Raw genomic sequence first — 17,475 nt, 5'->3', positions numbered from 1 at the left:
GCACGGATCCGCCTACGGAGGCGGACCGTGTGAAAGAGCCCTAAAGCGTCAAGCATCTCCCGCTGTGCCTATTGTATTTTGACAGCTGTCAAACTGTGCCTGCATCTGACTGAATGCAGATGCTGTTCAGCCAACAATTTTCTGCCAAGCTCTTTGAATATTCAATTGAGAGCTGTCTGGCTGGTGGTACCCTGTTGAACACCTCCAGCATGACATCCCGCAATTGAAGGATCCAGGTGGAAAATGTTTGGCTACGTGATTGAACTAAGGGCCATGTGTACCATAAAACAGTAGGTGTTTTAGTCAGAGAGTTGCTATCTTTTTTTAAACAGCAGAGCAATTTAATATGAAGGTACTTTTCCATTAAAGTTCTTTTCGGAGTACATAACTAGAAATGCTTAAGGAATTCTGATTATCCTGTGATTCCACAGACTTGGACCTTTAAAAAAAGGTAATCAAACAAACTTTCCTGTTTGCAATACTTCCAAGGTCAATTATGCAGCGACCAAAAGATTAGCATTTTGGGTTGTGCATATGCAGGAAAAACTCATGAAAAAAAATAAACCATATAAAGCAGGGGTCTCCAAACTATGGCCCTCCAGTTGTTCAGAAACTACAATTCCCATCATGCCTAGTCATGTCTGTTAATGTCAGAGTTTTACAATGCCTCATGGGACATGTAGTCCTGCAACAGCTGGAGGGCCGTTGTTTGGAGATCCCTGATATAAAGTATTTGAACTTATAGAATCCCACCCCAGGCAGAACAAAAGAAGCTTGTGGAATTGTTAGCAATATACCTGGGTGTCTCTACAGAATACTTCAACTCCTTTGTCTGGTCTTTTTTTTGGCACAGTTTGTGTTCCAGCATGATGGTACACCAATCCTGTCATCGTGTGTCGATATCCACCCAGATATGGTTTGCGGTAGTTTAATCTTTCAATTTCCACTGCTATTTCCTGATACACATCTTCTCCTAATCAAAAGAAAAAGTGTTAAATTAAAAAAAAATACAATTTTTTATATATTTATTAATGGCTGGTATGGTGCCGTTTTGCTGTTTTGTTTCTGAGAGTGGAAAATTGAATAGATTGTGGAATTTCAGGCACTGGCTTTTATAGGGCTTTCATATACAGTATTAATGTGCTACTATTTTAAACGTTTTTTGTTTTTTTTTGTTATTATCCCCTTACTTGCTCAATTAAGCCTCAATTTCATACATTAATTAGCCTGATTAAAAAAAAAAAATGACGTCATTGGTTTAGGATAGCAGCCAAATAACTGGTATTTTTAAATAGGAAGGTAAACAATGGCAGCCTCCATACTTCTTTCTTGCAGGATTTCCTTATTTTAAGTGAAGAGTTTTTTCAAAGGTTGTCCTAAACGTTTAAAGTGGTTGAAACCCTAAGTGCCGGATCACATTTGTGCGATCACAGAGATCGCATGTAATTTGGAGGGCACTGCTCCTAAAATTACATGCGATCTCTGTGCGGTGCAAATTCAGCCATACAGTTTGTATGGCTGAATTCGCACCGCAATAGCACTAAACACTCACATGACCCTTTTTTGGTCCGCAGCAGAATCAGATCCCACTGTGGTTCACACTAATGCGATCCGATTCTGTGCGAACTGTCAGATCGCACTGCGATATGCGATCTGCTCTGGTGGTGTCGTTAACTTTTAATTGACACTCCCAGCGTATCGCATATGGCAGTGTGAACTGCCAGGGGTGCGGATGCGATGCGGGAACACGCTGTATATTCGCAGCGTTCCCACATCGCAGAAATGTGAACCGGCACTAAGGCCCCTTTCACACGGTCCGTTAAGTTCCGCCTGTCAGTTTTTCAGGTGGGTCTGAACGGATGCCCAATGCATCTCTATGGGGCAGCGGATGTCAGCGGAGACATGTCCGCTGACATCCGCATACGATCCTATCCCTCAAATCCAGATGGATGAAAACCCTATTTTCCATTCGTCTGGCAGATCGGATCAGATGAGAATGGACAGGCGGTCCGTTCTCATCCGATTCCTTCATAAAGAAGAGCGGGGACCTGACAGCTGTGTCTCCGCACACAGCGCGGGGACAGAGCTGCCATCCTCCTGCTCAGCCGACGGACTCCAAGTGTGAAAGGGGCCTTACAGTGAAGTCACTGGCCTCAGGTTACACACATACCAATAAAACAAATCCCCCTACATTAGCTGTACCCTCTTTATCTGCAGTCTTCTCTTCTTTACATCCATTCAAAGTACAGAATCTTTAAAGCTTTTCTGATCTTTCAGAAAACAGTGATGGAGAGCTGAAATTACACACTGCAGAGCTCAGTGAGAAGAACACTGAGAGATGATTGAAGGGAACAGACCCCCCCCCCCCCTTTTACACAGCACACAGAAACAGAGCTGAGGCTCTCAACCACAGGAGATCCCTTTCCTGTCACCATATTTCTCTTGGTGTCAGGAAAACCTGTCATAAGTGAATCCTCCTGAGCAGAGGAACAAAGCAGCAGACAGAAATGACACTTAAGGCCCGTACACACGTACCGATCGTCGGCCGAAAAGCTTCGGCCGACGACCGATCGGCCGATTGTCGGCTTGTTAGTATGATGCCTCCGACAGCCGACAGCGCACATTCGGCCGAAAAGAATCTGTCATGCAAGCATTAAAATTTTTGTATGCCGACACCAGAGCGGCCGATTGTTCGCCAGTCAGTACAGACTTCGGCCGTCAGACCGCAGATTTGCAAGACTAGGCATGCTCAGAAAAGAAAATACACAGGGAAAGTTAACCATCACATGACATCACTTCTGCAGTCGGCTGTAGTCGGCGGACAAAATTCGTGTGCAGTCTTTTGCACTTTTCAACAGACACGACAGCCCTGGACAAAAGACGGCCGATCGTTCGGCCGACGATCGGTACGTGTGTACGGGGCTTTAGTGCTCTGGATTGATACACACACTACAGGGGGATATGTTAAATGGACATCGCCTTCTTGGGATACTGGTAAGGCAGAAAAACTCGGTTGCTGTCACCACTTGGGTCGGTGTTTTAGATGGGACACAGTTTTTTTGGATATTTATTTGAAAGCAAACTCTCCGCACTAAAGGAAAAAAAGCTGAAATCAGCATAGGAGGCACCCTTCACACTTCTTGTATTGGGCTGACCTGCCATCATTTAGGGGATGCGACCATCACTTTGTATGTCAAAGACTTAAATACAAGCAAGGCAGGTTCATCATAAGAATTTAAAATGCTGTCAAACCTGTTTGTACCCTGACAGTTATCACATCCGGCATACTGTATTCATGCTGAAATTTCATAGCTTTGATTGGATAGTTTTCAGGATCCATCGACTGCATATGCAGCTGGATAGTTCCATTGGGTGTGATGCCAAGATCTACTAAAGTCTCATGGTCTTCCACTGCCCGGCCTATAGTAAGAAACAAGCAAACAGAAAACAAAGTATCCAATGAAAAAACCAATGACTGCACTCCCAAATGCTACGAGATCTTTAATGCAATAAAATCATCCAACAAACAGAATCTAGGAAAGTTCATGACAGTTGTCGGAAGAGCATGGTTGACATGTTTCGCAAATCGAATTGCTTAATAATAACCTGCTAGCACTAATGATGTTGCCTTTTAAATAGCCCTGAATCAGCTGTAGAAGATTAAGTGCTAGATGAACACGCTCTATACCAGTGATGGCGAACCTTGGCACCCCAGATGTTTTGGAACTATATTTCCCATGATGCTCAACTACACTGCAGAGTGCATGAGCATCATGGGAAATGTAGTTCCAAAACATCTGGGGTGGCCAAGGTTCGCCATCACTGCTCTATACAAAATCATTCACTAAACAAACAAAAACATTATAGCTTGTATATAAAGAAAATTACACAAATTAAAAGACATTATGCATGTTTTAACCACTTCTAGACCGGAAGGTTTCCCTTAATGACCAGGCCATGTTTTCCAATTTGGCACTGCGTTACTTTAACGAAAAATCATGCGGCCGTGCGACGCTGTACCATAATAAAATTTATGTTGTTTTTTCCCACAAATAGAGCTTTCGGTATTTGATCACTTGTGCATATAAACAAAAAAAGAGCGACAATTCTGAAAAAAAAAATATTTTTCACATTCTGCCAGGAGCGGACTGACCATTCGGGGATTAGGGCACTGCCCGAGGGCCCAGGGCCAGTAGGGAGCCCCATGAGAGGCTACATACTACAGAAAGAAGCCAGGAACTTCCATGCAGGCTATGCTGTGGTAGATATTTAAATGCCCACTCTATGTGGCTGAGCAATGGGGGCCCCATGATCTCTGATTGCCCGGGGGCCCCATGAGTTGTCAGTCCACCCCTGCATTCTGCTATATGACATTCTCAAAAAAAAATCAAAAATCAAAATATTTTAACATTTTAGGCCAATTTATTTTCTTCTACATATTTTTGGTAAAAAAATCGCAATAAGCGTATTCTGCTTGGTTTACGCAAAAGTTATCGTGTCTACTAACTACGGGAAAGATTTATGTCATTTTTTTTACTAGTAATGGCGGTGTTCTGCGATTTATAGAGGGACTGCCACATTGCGGCAGACAGATCGGACCCCTAACTGACATTTATTACACTAGCAATAAAACACATTTATTAAAATGGGTTAAAAAAGTGCTCCTCAACAGACAAATGCAGGCAGTATGCCCATGGTGCAACAGTCAAATGGTGCAACAGTCAAATGGTACAGCAGTCAAATAATACCTCAGATCGAGGAGGACCCAGGAGCGAGAGGACAACGACTATCCAACTGGAGAGCCTGGATGGTATCGGTGCTTGGGAGCGGGGTGGCCGCCTCGATCACCCAGAGGAGCCTTGCTGATATTGTACCTCCAGACCGAGTGAGGACCAAGATGTTGGGGGGGGGGGGGAGTGAAACCCTCAACCCCCGCAGAGCGCAGACAATCTACCATGTCTCAGTCCTGAATCCCCTTAACATGCTCCCCAGGCTTGGTGTCCTTGTCACTTATGGTTTGGGAGAAGTGCCATGTCAAGCTGACCAAGATTTCCTATGGAGCTAGTGTATTTACATGCATTGAGAAATGAAAAAAGCTATTGCTTCACTTTAAGTACATTTTCGTTTTACATACATGATCTGGTCCCATTGTGTACTTAAAAGTGGGGTATGCCTGTATTGTGTAGATAGCAAGCAGAATTTGTATATCAATTTAACCACTTCGTGACAGGGGTCATGTGAGTATATCCAAAAAAAATCATAAAATACAAAAAACTCCTCACCTGCACATTGTGGATAAATTGAAACACAACAGACGCCATACTAAAATGTCAAAAAATACATATTCATAGAAAACCGGAATATATGGGAGCATCAGACAAATAATCAGACCAGATAAATGCATGTATATATGGAGGAACCTGCACACCTTTGTCTATGAGCTTTCACTTATCACCTGGAGCAGCGTTATCTCTCTTTGTGCTGCAGAAAACAAAGTATGCCTACAGTGCTATGACAGGTAGGAAACAGTAAATGCTGAACTATAGAGTGACACAGACATCTTATAACATAAAAACACTAATGTGCGAAATTACTCAAGAAGCTGAGAATTTTCACACAATAAATTGTGTAAATATTCATTTTAATTACCCGATCATGTGCAGATGAAAAAAATAAACATACATTCGCTTTTAAATGGTTGGATAAATAAAATGAAAATTCCGACAATTTAGTGTGAGGTTTATCAACTTATTTAGTAAATCGGCATCTATAGGTCTAAATTCATCCATAATATTTAAGAACAAGCAGAAAACTATGAAAAAAAGGCTGTTGTTTCGGGCCATTAAGGCTTCGTTTCCACTAGTACGACTTGTCGTGCGACTTTGGACACATAAAGTCGCATGACAAGTCACAGCCCATTAATTTCAATGGCACCCGTTCCCATCTATGCGACTTAAAGTTGCAGCGACTTTAAAAAGGTGCCTGCACTACTGTGGTGCGACTTTGAGTCAGAGTGTGTCACGTCAGATCTAAAAAGTTGCATCAAAGTCGCACTGCAAAGTTGCACTGTAAGAGCCGGTTCACACTGAGGCGATCCGACTTCGAGGGGCGACCTGTGCACCGCGACTTTGGCGCGACTTGCAGGGACTTCACATAATGGAAGTCTATGCAAGTCACTCCCAGGTCGCCCCAAAGTAGTACAGGACCCTTTTTCTAAGTTGGAGCGACTTGTGTCGCTCCTATTAGAACGGGTCCTGTACTACTCAATGGCGAGTGACCGACCGCGACTTGTCAGGCTGACAAGTCGCCTGACAAGTCGCGCTAGTCTAAATGGGGGTCTTAATGGCACGACTTTGGCGTCACACTAGTGGAAACGTAGCCTAAATCTTTTTTTTTTTTTTACTTTTCTAAAATAAGTGATTGTTGTTCCCTGATATAAATACAGCATACATTATAAGTACAGTGGCTACACAAGTTGTGGGATGCAGGATTGCTCTCCATGTAGTCACCTTTGTAGGAGTCTATAAGAAGCTGCATGACACCTTTACTAACTAGGCACCATAATCATACCTCCACCATTTGATTTGGATCAGCGCACAAAGCAAGGTCCATAAAGACATAGATGAGCGAGTTTGGGGTGGAGGAACTTGACTGGCCTGCACAGAGTCCTGACCTCAACTTGGCAGAATACCTTTGGGATGAATTAGAGCAGACACTGTGAGCCAGGACTTCGGGTCCACATCAGTACCTGACCTCACAAACGCGCTTCTGGAAGAATGGTTAAACATCTCATAAACACACTCCTAAACCTTGTGGACAGTCTTCCCAGAAGAGTTGAAGCTGTTATAGCTGCAAAGGGTGGGCCAACTCAATATTGAACCCTACAGACAAAAGCCCCGTACACACGTACTGATCGTCGGCCAAACGATCGATCGTCTTTTGTCCAGGGCTGTCGTGTCTGTTGAAAACTGCAAAAGACTGCACACGAATTTTGTCGGCCAACAACAGCCGACTGCAGAAGTGATGTCATGTGATGGTTAACTTTCCGTGTGTTTTTTCTTCTCTGAGCATGCCCAGTCTTGCTAATCTGCTGTCTGTCGGCCGAAATCTGTACTGGACTGGCGAACAATCGGCCGTTCTGGTGTTGGCCAACAAAAATTTTAATGCCTGCACACCCGATTCTGTTCGGCCGAAAATGCGCTGTTGGCTGTCAGAAGCATCATACTAACAAGCCTACAATCGGCCGATCAGTCGATGGCCGAATATTTACGGCCGACAATCGGTACGTGTGTACGGGGCTTAAGACCGGGATGCCATTAAAGATCATGTGAATGTAAAGGCAGCCGTCCCAATACTTTTGGTAATATAGTGTAGAAAAAAATTGGTGGGAATTTTTAAAGCTAGCATATTTTTTAATTAAGGGCACATGACAGCTAATGTACTCTATTTAACACGGTTTACTTGCTGTGGAGATCTCGTCAGCTATATTCCTATAACCGTATGCCAGATTGGTCTTGTACTTTTGAAGGTTGATCTTTTAAGCCTCGTACACACGCACAGATTGTTGGCCGTAAATTGTCGGCCAACGTCCGATCTGCCGATTGTAGGCTTGTTAGTATGATGCTTCCGACAACCAACTGCGAATTTTCGGCCGAAAAAAATCTGGTGTGCATGCTATAAAATTTTTGTTGGCCAACAAAGAACGGTTGATTGTTTGTCAGTCAGTACAGATTTCGGCAGACAAAAATCAGATGAGCAAGACTGGGCATGCTCAGAGAAGAAAAAACACACGGAAAGTCAACCATCACATGACATCACTTCTGAAGTTGGTTTTTGTTGGCCAACAAAAGTCCAGTGCAAGTCTAGAGCACATTTCAACCTACACAACAACACTGGACAAAAGTTGGCCGATCAGTTGGCCAACAATCTGTGCGTGTGTACGGGGCTTTAAGTCTCCATTAATGTCCAAATCTGGGATTGTTTTCTCCCCTCACCCCTCACCCCCCCCCCCCCCGCCTACTAGTTTATGTCTGGAAAATAAAAAAATCTCTATCTAATTGCCCTTCTCCTCTTCTATTTACTTCCTGGAAATGTCCTTCTTTGGGTGTTCATGTCAGTGCTTGCATGACACGAAAACTTCCTATTGGATGTCCAGCAACATGGTCCTCTCAGGATCCATTGGAGGACAACTTCATCGCATAGGACTGACTGACAGGGGGAATATCGCAGCAGTGGGTCAGCGGTCCCTCCACCTGGAACCCGTAGCAGCAAGGGACCTGGAAGGGGTACTTAAGCCCCGTACACACGTACTGATCGTCGGCCGACCAATCGGCCGTCTTTTGTCCAAGGCTGTCCTGTCCGCTGAAAAGTGCAAAAGACTGCACACGAATTTTGTCGGCCAACTGCAGAAGTGATGCCATGTGATGGTTAACTTTCCTTGTATTTTTTCTTCTCTGAGCATGCCCAGTCTTGCAAATCTGCTGATTGTTGGCCGAATTCTGTACTGACTGGCGAACAATCGACCATTCTGGTGTTGGCCAACAAAAATTTTAATGCCTGCACGACAGATTCTTTTCGGCCGAAAGTGCGCTGTCGGAAGCATCATACTAACAAGCCTACAATCGGCCGATCGGTCGTCGGCCGAATATTTACGGCCGACAATCGGTACGTGTGTACGGGGCATTAGGTTAATATATCTGGCTTCACAAGGTAAAGGGAAAAATGTACAATTATATAGGTTACAGGAAATGGGAGGGATGGTAAAAAATTAGCTTTAGTCCAGAGAGAATTTGAGAAAAGAGAAGTTGATTTTATATGTATATTTTTATACATATATTTTTAATATTTAGAAAAATATTTTTTTTCTTTATTTTGTTATAATAGTGTAATTTATACACTAGCAATGCTTGCGCCCTTGATGTTTAATCAGATCTTAGAATTTTTAAATATTTTATATAATTTTTTTTGTCTATTTGATTTTTATTTTTATTTGATTTCATTTTATTTTATTTTATTTTATTTTATTTTCTCCTTTTTATGTCATATTTCTTTATTCTTAGTTAATATGCTCCGTTTTTTATGTAATCCAATGTCTTTGTTATTGTATTTTATTTTATTTCTGTTCGGGCATTTCAGTTGTACTCATACTGTTATCTTAGGTGAGGCAGTGTTGCCGAGTTTCCGCTTGTCCTGGGTCATATGAAGTACTTCTAATTATATATTAACCTCTCCCCTATATGCGGTGAGTGTGCATAGATTATAATTGTTCCTTCCGGGGACACAGAGGATAACCACCCCCCCTTGGGAGTGGCGATGCAGTATATACGTCCGCTTGTTCGTCAAGTCTCCACCCCTACTTACCTCGTATAACTGTTTCTGGTATTTTTATATTAGATACAAGATAACTATTAGGATCTCTCACAGACTTAATATGATTAAGGGCTCTTTCACACGGGCGGTCCGATCAGATCCGCCTGTCAGTTTTTTAGGCGGATCTGATCGGATCCTCCATGCAGCTCTATGGGGCAGCGGGTGTCAGCGGAGACACCTCCGCTGACACCCGCTGCCATCCACATCCCATCCTGTGCTGAAATCTGGACGGATGGAAACCCTATTTTTCCATCCGTTCCGTAATCGGAGCGGATCGGATCTGATGAGAGCGGACAAGCGGTCCGCTCTCCTCCGATCCCCCATAGAGGGCAGCGGGGGCTGAGACACCTCCCTCTCCGCTCTGCAAGCGGAGACGGAGCTGTCATCCGCCCGGCTCAGCGGGGATCGCGGATCGATCCCCGCTGAGCAACACGGATCCGCCTGCAGAGGCGGACCGTTTGAAAGAGCCCTAAATTGCAAAAATTTTGGTGCAGCAGTCTGATTTGAAATGAAACCTGAGCCTTTTTTTAAAGGGTAATAAACCTACAAAAAAAACTATTTAGTAAGCCCGTTTTACATACCTTCAAACACAATGCGTATGACTGTTTCTGGTATTTTCATCTGAGATGCAAAGTCATTTTTAAGGTTTCCCACAGACTTTTCAATGGAAAATGCAACGGTAATGACTTGACCAACAGGAACTAACATAACCTTAACTAAAAATAAAGAAAAGAAGCAAAATTACATATCAGGAGCATTTTATTTTCAATTACCAATGTACTTTTCTGTTGAATTGTATACTTTGATGATTTACAAAAGCTTTAGTAAATCAAATGCTGAGAAGCAACGCAGGTAATCACTGGCCTTGTTCAGAAAAAAGTGTTAATCCAAAGAGCAATTCTAGGCATAAAATAAAATCAATCAGTGAACTACTAATGCTATCAGTGAACTTTCTGGCTTTAGCAGAATCAAAGAGGGTCATTTATTAAAATTGGAGCAGCTGTCAAAAGCACAGATCCTGGCAAAGGAATGTCCATATTTTACAGTATGTTACTCCTCCCTTCCTCAACGCAACTGGCTTATAGGCTAAAGACGAAACAGGATAGTGATATGGGTTCTATGGAGGATTAGGAATAGACTCATGCACTAAGCCAGGGGTGTCCAAACTTTTTTCAAAGAGGGCCAGATTTCATGAAGTGAACATGCGTGAGGGCCGACCATTTCATCTGACATTCTTTAGACCATTCAAGTGAAATACAAACTAACTATTTTATGCAAAGTTTATTGCAAACGGCATACTTTTCCTTTCATCACATGGATGACAAATCTAAACGGATGTTAAATCGCTCTGCCTTTCATATCTGAAGGCCAGATGGAAATAAAAAATCCAGGAAGCTGAAATATATGTCAGGAACATTGTAAAGTACATTACATATTATTGGTAATAAAGGTTGTCTGTCAACTTTTAAGTTAAAAAAAAATATGAACAGGAACATAACACCAAGTATACATGTTGTGTTCAAATATATTGATAACTGATTTAGACCAAATGACGTTAACTGAGATTTTACAATGTATTCATCTCAATCTGGAGCATGCGTGCTCCCTAATCAGTCAAACAAGGGTTAACCTCATATAAGCACTATATGAACCCACCGATGATGATTAATGATGGCAGCAAAAAAAAGTCATGAATGATGCCAATGTATTTTTCCAAATGACCTGTGGGGCCGTTTTAAAGCAGCCCGGGGGTCGTATTTGGCCCGCCGGCCGGACTTTGGCCATGCCTGCACTAAGCAGTGATGGCGAACCTTGGCACCCCAGATGTTTTGGAACTACATTTCCCATAATGCTCATGCACTCGGCAGTGTAGTTGAGCATCATGAAAAATGTAGTTCCAAAACATCTGGGGTGCCAAGGTTCGCCATCACTGCTCTAGACACATGTAAGAAAGTGTCATCCAAACCGTCAGATCGTCTCACCCAATTAGTTATAATACATCGCTGCTATCTTACCCCATACAGGATAGCCAGTTACAAAAAAGAGCAAAGTATTGTATGTCCAATGTGTACAGTGCCTTGAAAAAGTATTCATACCCCTTGACATTTTCAAAATATTGTCTTGTTACACCAAAAAACATAAATGTATTTTATTGGGATTTTATGTAATAGACCAACACTAATAATTGTAAAGTGGAAGGAAAATAAATATTTGAAAAGTGTGGCGTGCATTTGTATTCAGCTCCCTTTACTTTGATACCCCTAACTAACATCTAGTGGTACCAATTTCCTTCAGAAGTCACCTAATTAGTAAATAGAGTCCCCCTGTGCGTAATTTAATCTCAGTATGAATACAGCTGTACTGTTAAGCCCTCTGAGGTTTGTTAGAGAAGTTTAGTGAACAAACAGCATCATGAGGGCCAAGGAAGACACCAAACAGGTCAGGGATAAAGTTGTAGAGAAGTTTAAAGCATGGTTAGGTTATTGGTTAGGTTATTAAAAAAAAATATATATCTCAAGCTTTGAATATTTAACAGAGCACTGTTCAATCCATTGTCCGAAAATAGAAAGAGTATGGCACAACTGCAAACCTACCAAGACATGGCCGTCCACCTAAACTGACAGGCCGGGCATGGAGAGCATTAATCAGAGAAGCAGAGGCCCATTGTAATTCTGGAGAAGCTGAAGAGATCCACAGCTGAGGTGGGAGAATCTGTCCACAGGACAACTATTAGTCATGCACTCCACAAATCTGGCCTTTATGGAAGAGTGCCAAGAAGAAAGCCATTGTGGAACGAAAACAATAAGAAGTTCAGTTTGAAGTTTGCGAGAAGCCACGTGGGGGACATAGCAAACATGTGGAAGAAGGTGCTCAGGTCAGATGAGACCAAAATTGAACATTTTGGAGTTTTGTGGTGGCAGCATCGTGTTGTGGTGATGCTTTTATTCAGCAGGGACTAGGAAGCTGGTCAGAGTTGATGGGAAAATGGATGGAGCCAAATACAGGGCAATCTTAGAAGAAAATCTGTTAGAGTCTGCAAAAGACTTGAGACTGGTGTGGAGGATCACCTTCCAGCAGGACAATGACCCTAGACATACAGCCAGAGCGACAATGGAATGGTTTCGATCAGGCATGTCCAACCTGCGGCCTGAGGGCCGCATGCGGCCCAGAACCGCAGGCAATGCGGCCCACTGCCCCCTGACAATTTTTTTTTGCTGGGGAGGAAGGAAATCAGGTGGGGGGCACGGCCACAGCAGCTTCCAACTAACGGTAGGCAGAGGCTGAGGGGGGGGGGGGGGGGGGGAGGCGAGCATGTGCAGTGTTTCTGACTTCTACCACTATGACCACTTCAAATCACCATGAAGTGGTCATGGTGGTTAGAGTGTAGAGTGTTCCTTTATTGTCTCTCAGAAGTAAACCTCTGTAACTGATTCCATTTAATTTGATCGTCCTCTAGTTGTGTTAAATTAGTGCGGGGGGGGGGGGGGGGGCGGCGGCATTTTATTACATGCCTTAACTATAGTATATATTTTATATGCAGCCCGAGAAAATTTCTCTACACTCAATGTGGCCCAGAGAGGCCAAAAGGTTGGACACCCATGGTTTAGATCAAAGCATATTCATGTTAAGAAGGGTCCAGCCAAAGTCCAGATCTAAATCGCAGACAAGACTTAAAAATTGCTGTTCAGAGATGCTCTTCGTCCAATCTGACAGAGTTTGAGCTATTTTGCAAAGAAGAATGGACAAAAATGTCACTCTCCAGATTTGCAAAGCTGGTAGAGACATACCCAAAAAGACTTAAAGGTTCTACAAAGTATCGACTCAGGGGGCTGAATACAAATACCGTATGTATGCATGCCACACTTTTCACATATTTATTTGTAAAATATTTTGAAAACCATTTACAATTTTTCTTCCACTTCACAATTATGTGCCACTTTGTGTTGGTCACATAAAATCCCAATAAAATACATTTACGTTTTTGGTTGTAGTATGATAAAAGGTGGAAAATTTCAAAGGGTATGAATACTTTATCAAGGCACTGTAACTGCTAATGGCTCATTCTACCATTTACTCTGGAGTTGTCCTCTTGTACAAGGCTATTGGACACAAATTGTCAAATTCCTCTATGACACTATGGACTCCCCTATTAACGCTACACCCTAAACAGTGCCTATTGGGAATATTTCCTGAACCAGAATTAGATAGATTCACCAAGACCTTCTTCCAAGAAACTCTATTTGAACCCAATACTTGGATACGTGAAGTCAAAACACTTTTCTCTATAAAAAATGTTTATATATTCACATAGGATGTCCTTCTAAATACAATAAAATTTGGGATCTTTGGTTACAATCCTCTGAAACCTGTGTCTAAACACCTTATCTGCGTGATATCATCCCATGATCTCTGACTACAAATTACAGACTGTATATAATGACAACCATGTTATATATTGTATTAACTTTCTCTACATGTCCTAACTACTAGGATTTTCTCTGGTCTATCTGATACCCCATAGGTTGAGCTTAGTTGCTATTGACTTTATCAGGAGAGAAACAACCCGATTATTCCTGCAATTTATGTATGTACAAGTGTTACTCTCTATTAGTTATAAGGGATGGGTGAACAGTTCGGCCCCAGCATGAGTTTGGGTCGAATATTTGTCTGTTAGGCCATTCATCGAACACTCAAATTCGCAAAGGGTGTTCGCTGGGTGTTCGCCCCAACGAACAGTTTGCAATGCACTGAGTGCTGCACAGTGCATTTTGCACCCTGATTGGGCAAAGCTGTGTCCAATCAGAGCGCAGTGTATGCTAGTTGTTAACGAGTAGGGCCAGGAAGATGGCCGTGGCATCCTTAACAACAGAGGAGTCATCAGCTGTCAATGGGTTTCCCCGCTGACAGCTGAATAAAAATTGACGTCAGAAGGGGCGGTACCACTGGGTGACGTAGCTGGGTGGCCCACCCCTTGCCTATAAAAGAACTGTCATAGCGCAGAGCAGGCATATGGCAGGAGGCTTCCCAAGAGGCAAAAGTGGTTTTTGGGTTTATTTTTTTTTTTCCGATCTGGCGGGCGTCGTGATTGACGAAGGATTTACATCGAGGGACACTATTTTTGTATTTTTTATTTTTTAATAAAGGACTGTTTCTTGTGGTTTTTACTTTTTGGCACTTTTTTGGTGAATGGGTAGGAGTAGGATGTGCCCAATACGCATTCACATTGTTAAAGGGGTTTCCAGATACCGATAAGCCCTCCGCCCGCAGACCCCGACAATCACAGCCCAGGGTTGTCAGGAAGAGACCCTTATCCCCATCAACATGGGGACAAGGTGCCTTTGCCCCAAAGCACTCCCCCCATGTTGAGGGCATGTGACCTGATGTGGTTCAGGAGGGGGGGGGGTGATCGCTTTTCCCCTCCCCTTTCCTGACCTGCCGGGCTGCATGTTCCGACAAGGGTCTGGTAGGGATTTTGGGGGGGGGGGGGGGGCGCCATAACAGAAAAAAAAAACGGCGTGGGGTACCACCTACAATGCATACCAGACCCTTTTTTTCCTTTTTCTTTTTTTTTCAATAGTCGGGTGTCGGCAATTGTAACAGCGAGTCATTTTAAATGGGATATGACTGTTTTTTTTATTTTTTTATTTCTTTGTTGGAATAATTCCTCCTTTTCTTAGCTGAATGTAAACTCTGTATACCTGCTGTTTATGTATCACGCATTTTTTCCGATAAAGAGCAATTCTGTTTGTAAAAAAAAAAAAGGAAAGAAATTTCATTTTTGCTGTAGCATGTTTCATGCATGCTACAGATGCGCCACTTTACAGGCACATTAAGGGGACCCTCCAAGCACAATATTTAAAGGAATTTTTCATTTTTATTGTTGCACTTTAGGCATAAATAAAATCACTGCTCCTGAAAAAAACAATTGTTTAAAAAAAAAAAAACTTTATTGATACATGTCCCCCAGGGCAGTACCCAGACTCCCATACCCCTTTTATGGCCAATGTCTTGCATTTAAACCTTCAAAATGGGCACTTTTGATTTGTCCTGTTCAGCCCCCATAGACTTCAACGGGGTTCGCCGTTCGGGTTAGAACATTTCCCTTTGTTTGGGAGTTCTGCTGCGAACTGAGCAGGGGGCCTATCCCTATTAGTTATACTTTGTATGACCCTGTATGAACATTTTTCCTAATAAAAGGTCATGTTTAACGTAAAAAAGCTAAAATCTGGAGCAGCTGTGCATGACAACCAATCAGCTTCTTTTTTCAGCTTTTTCAGATAAGCTTTGGAAATTTCAAGGTAGAAACAGATTGGTTGCCATGCACAGCTGCTCCAGATTCTGGCTACTCCAGTTGTGATCAATTCCCCACTTTGTGCTAAAACCAGAAAGCTCACTAAATTCACAGGTAGTATAAATCCTATATTATCACTCCCATCCAGATATGTGTGTATACTGGTAACTAGGGATGATCGAACTTTTGAAAAGTTCGGTTCGACCAGAACACCCGAATTTCCCGAAAGTTCGGTTCGGATTCCAGAACCCCATTGAAATCAATGGGACCCGAACTTCGGGAATCAAAAAACACCATTTTGAAGCCTAATAAATGTCCCTAAAAAGTGCCTAGGGTTCTGGGTCATGCCCCAGGGACTATGAATCAGGCAAAAAAAAGTTCTTAAAAATTGTCGTTTTTTGCCAGAGCTGGTGGTGGTGAGTGGTTCCTATAACTGACACCAATGACCCTGCATTAAAGGCACTGTGTATTGCTCTGGCACTACATGAACAAAGACTTTTGAAGGACTCTGTTCTTGCTTAGTTGGATGTTTTGGATTATTTATGCAATTTATGCACTTTATTTATTTGCATTATTTTTATCCCTGCGCTACTGAAATTCTAAGAAAGATAATCTGTTTTTTTGTGATGAATTTTAATTTATGTATAGTTGTCACTGAGGCTTTATCAGAGTCAGTTCACTCAAAACTCCAGTCACCCTGACATGGCAGAGTGGGGTCACCCTGGCATGGCAGAGTCAGGTCACACTAAACTACGTTCACCCTGACATGACAGAGCGGGGTCACCCTGGCATGGCAGAGTCAGGTCACCCTAAACTACGGTCACTCTGACATGGCAGAGTAGGGTCACCCTGGCATGGCAGAGTCAGGTCACACTAAACTACGGTCACCCTGACATGACAGAGTGGGATCACCCTGGCATGGCAGAGTCAGGTCACCCTAAACTACGGTCACCCTGACATGACAGAGTGGGGTCACCCTGGCATGGCAGAGTCAGGTCACCCTAAACTACGGTCACCCTGACATGGCAGAGTGGGGTCACCCTGGCATGGCAGAGTCAGGTCACACTAAACTACGGTCACCCAGACATGACAGAGTGGGGTCACCCTGACATGGCAGAGTCAGGTCACACTAAACTACGGTCACCCTGACATGACAGAGTGGGGTCACCCTGGCATGGCAGAATCAGGTCACCCTAAACTACGGTCACCCTGACATGGCAGAGTGGGGTCACCATGTGCTTCCTGTAAGGGGGTGTGGTATTTTGCACAATAGCTGACTAGCAAGCATGTATACCTGCTGTAGATATATCAGCAGTGCAACGTGCTCACTAGACAGAACCCTGACACTTAAAAGTATCCCTACAAAAACGAGATTATTGAATCTAACTATAGTGGTATATAGTACCCTAACTACACTGCATATCCCTTTCCTCACACTAAAAGAACAGCTCCATACAGCAGGAGAAACACAAATGCTTCCACTCTCTTCAAAAGCCTCTGTATTACAGTGCTAGAGGTTAGGCGGGGCTATGTTATATACTGGGGGGCTTATTCACTCCTGATTGGCCTCTGGTCCCCGTAGTCACTCCAATCACGTTCCTAGCAGACTCCTGTCCCCTCATTGGCTTTTACTCACATTTCTGGGCCAATCATGGGCTTTTAAAGCCAACTTCCTGACCCATTGCATTTTGGGTGGTTCTGGTGACTGAATTCCGAACTTTTACCGAAAAAAGTTCGGAATTCGGCCGAATTTTGAACACCCAATGTTCGGGTCGAACCGATGGTCGACCCGAACCGTTCGATCATCCCTACTG

General features: G+C 43.1%; 1 protein-coding gene and 1 long non-coding RNA gene across 2 annotated transcripts in view; both read right to left on the bottom strand.

The window, feature by feature from the left end:
• IQUB (IQ motif and ubiquitin domain containing) overlaps positions 1–17,475 on the bottom strand; it is a 67,833-nt gene that overhangs the window by 42,692 nt on the left and 7,666 nt on the right. Inside the window, exons 3-5 of the mRNA XM_082257096.1 lie at positions 9,951–10,085; positions 3,253–3,420; positions 798–973 (exon numbers count right to left, since the gene is read on the bottom strand). Coding sequence (XP_082113222.1) covers positions 798–973; positions 3,253–3,420; positions 9,951–10,085 — 479 coding nt within the window. The remainder of the gene's footprint in view (positions 1–797; positions 974–3,252; positions 3,421–9,950; positions 10,086–17,475) is intronic.
• The window catches only part of LOC309555221, a 375,479-nt gene that overhangs the window by 354,172 nt on the left and 3,832 nt on the right, over positions 1–17,475 (bottom strand). The gene's annotated exons all lie outside the window — the stretch shown is intronic.

The sequence above is a fragment of the Pelophylax lessonae genome (genome assembly GCF_965119305.1).
Source record: "Pelophylax lessonae genome assembly, chromosome: 4".
Taxonomy (NCBI): domain Eukaryota; kingdom Metazoa; phylum Chordata; class Amphibia; order Anura; family Ranidae; genus Pelophylax; species Pelophylax lessonae.
Note: the sequence above shows the minus strand (reverse complement) of the source record. Positions and strands in the feature narration are given on the sequence as shown.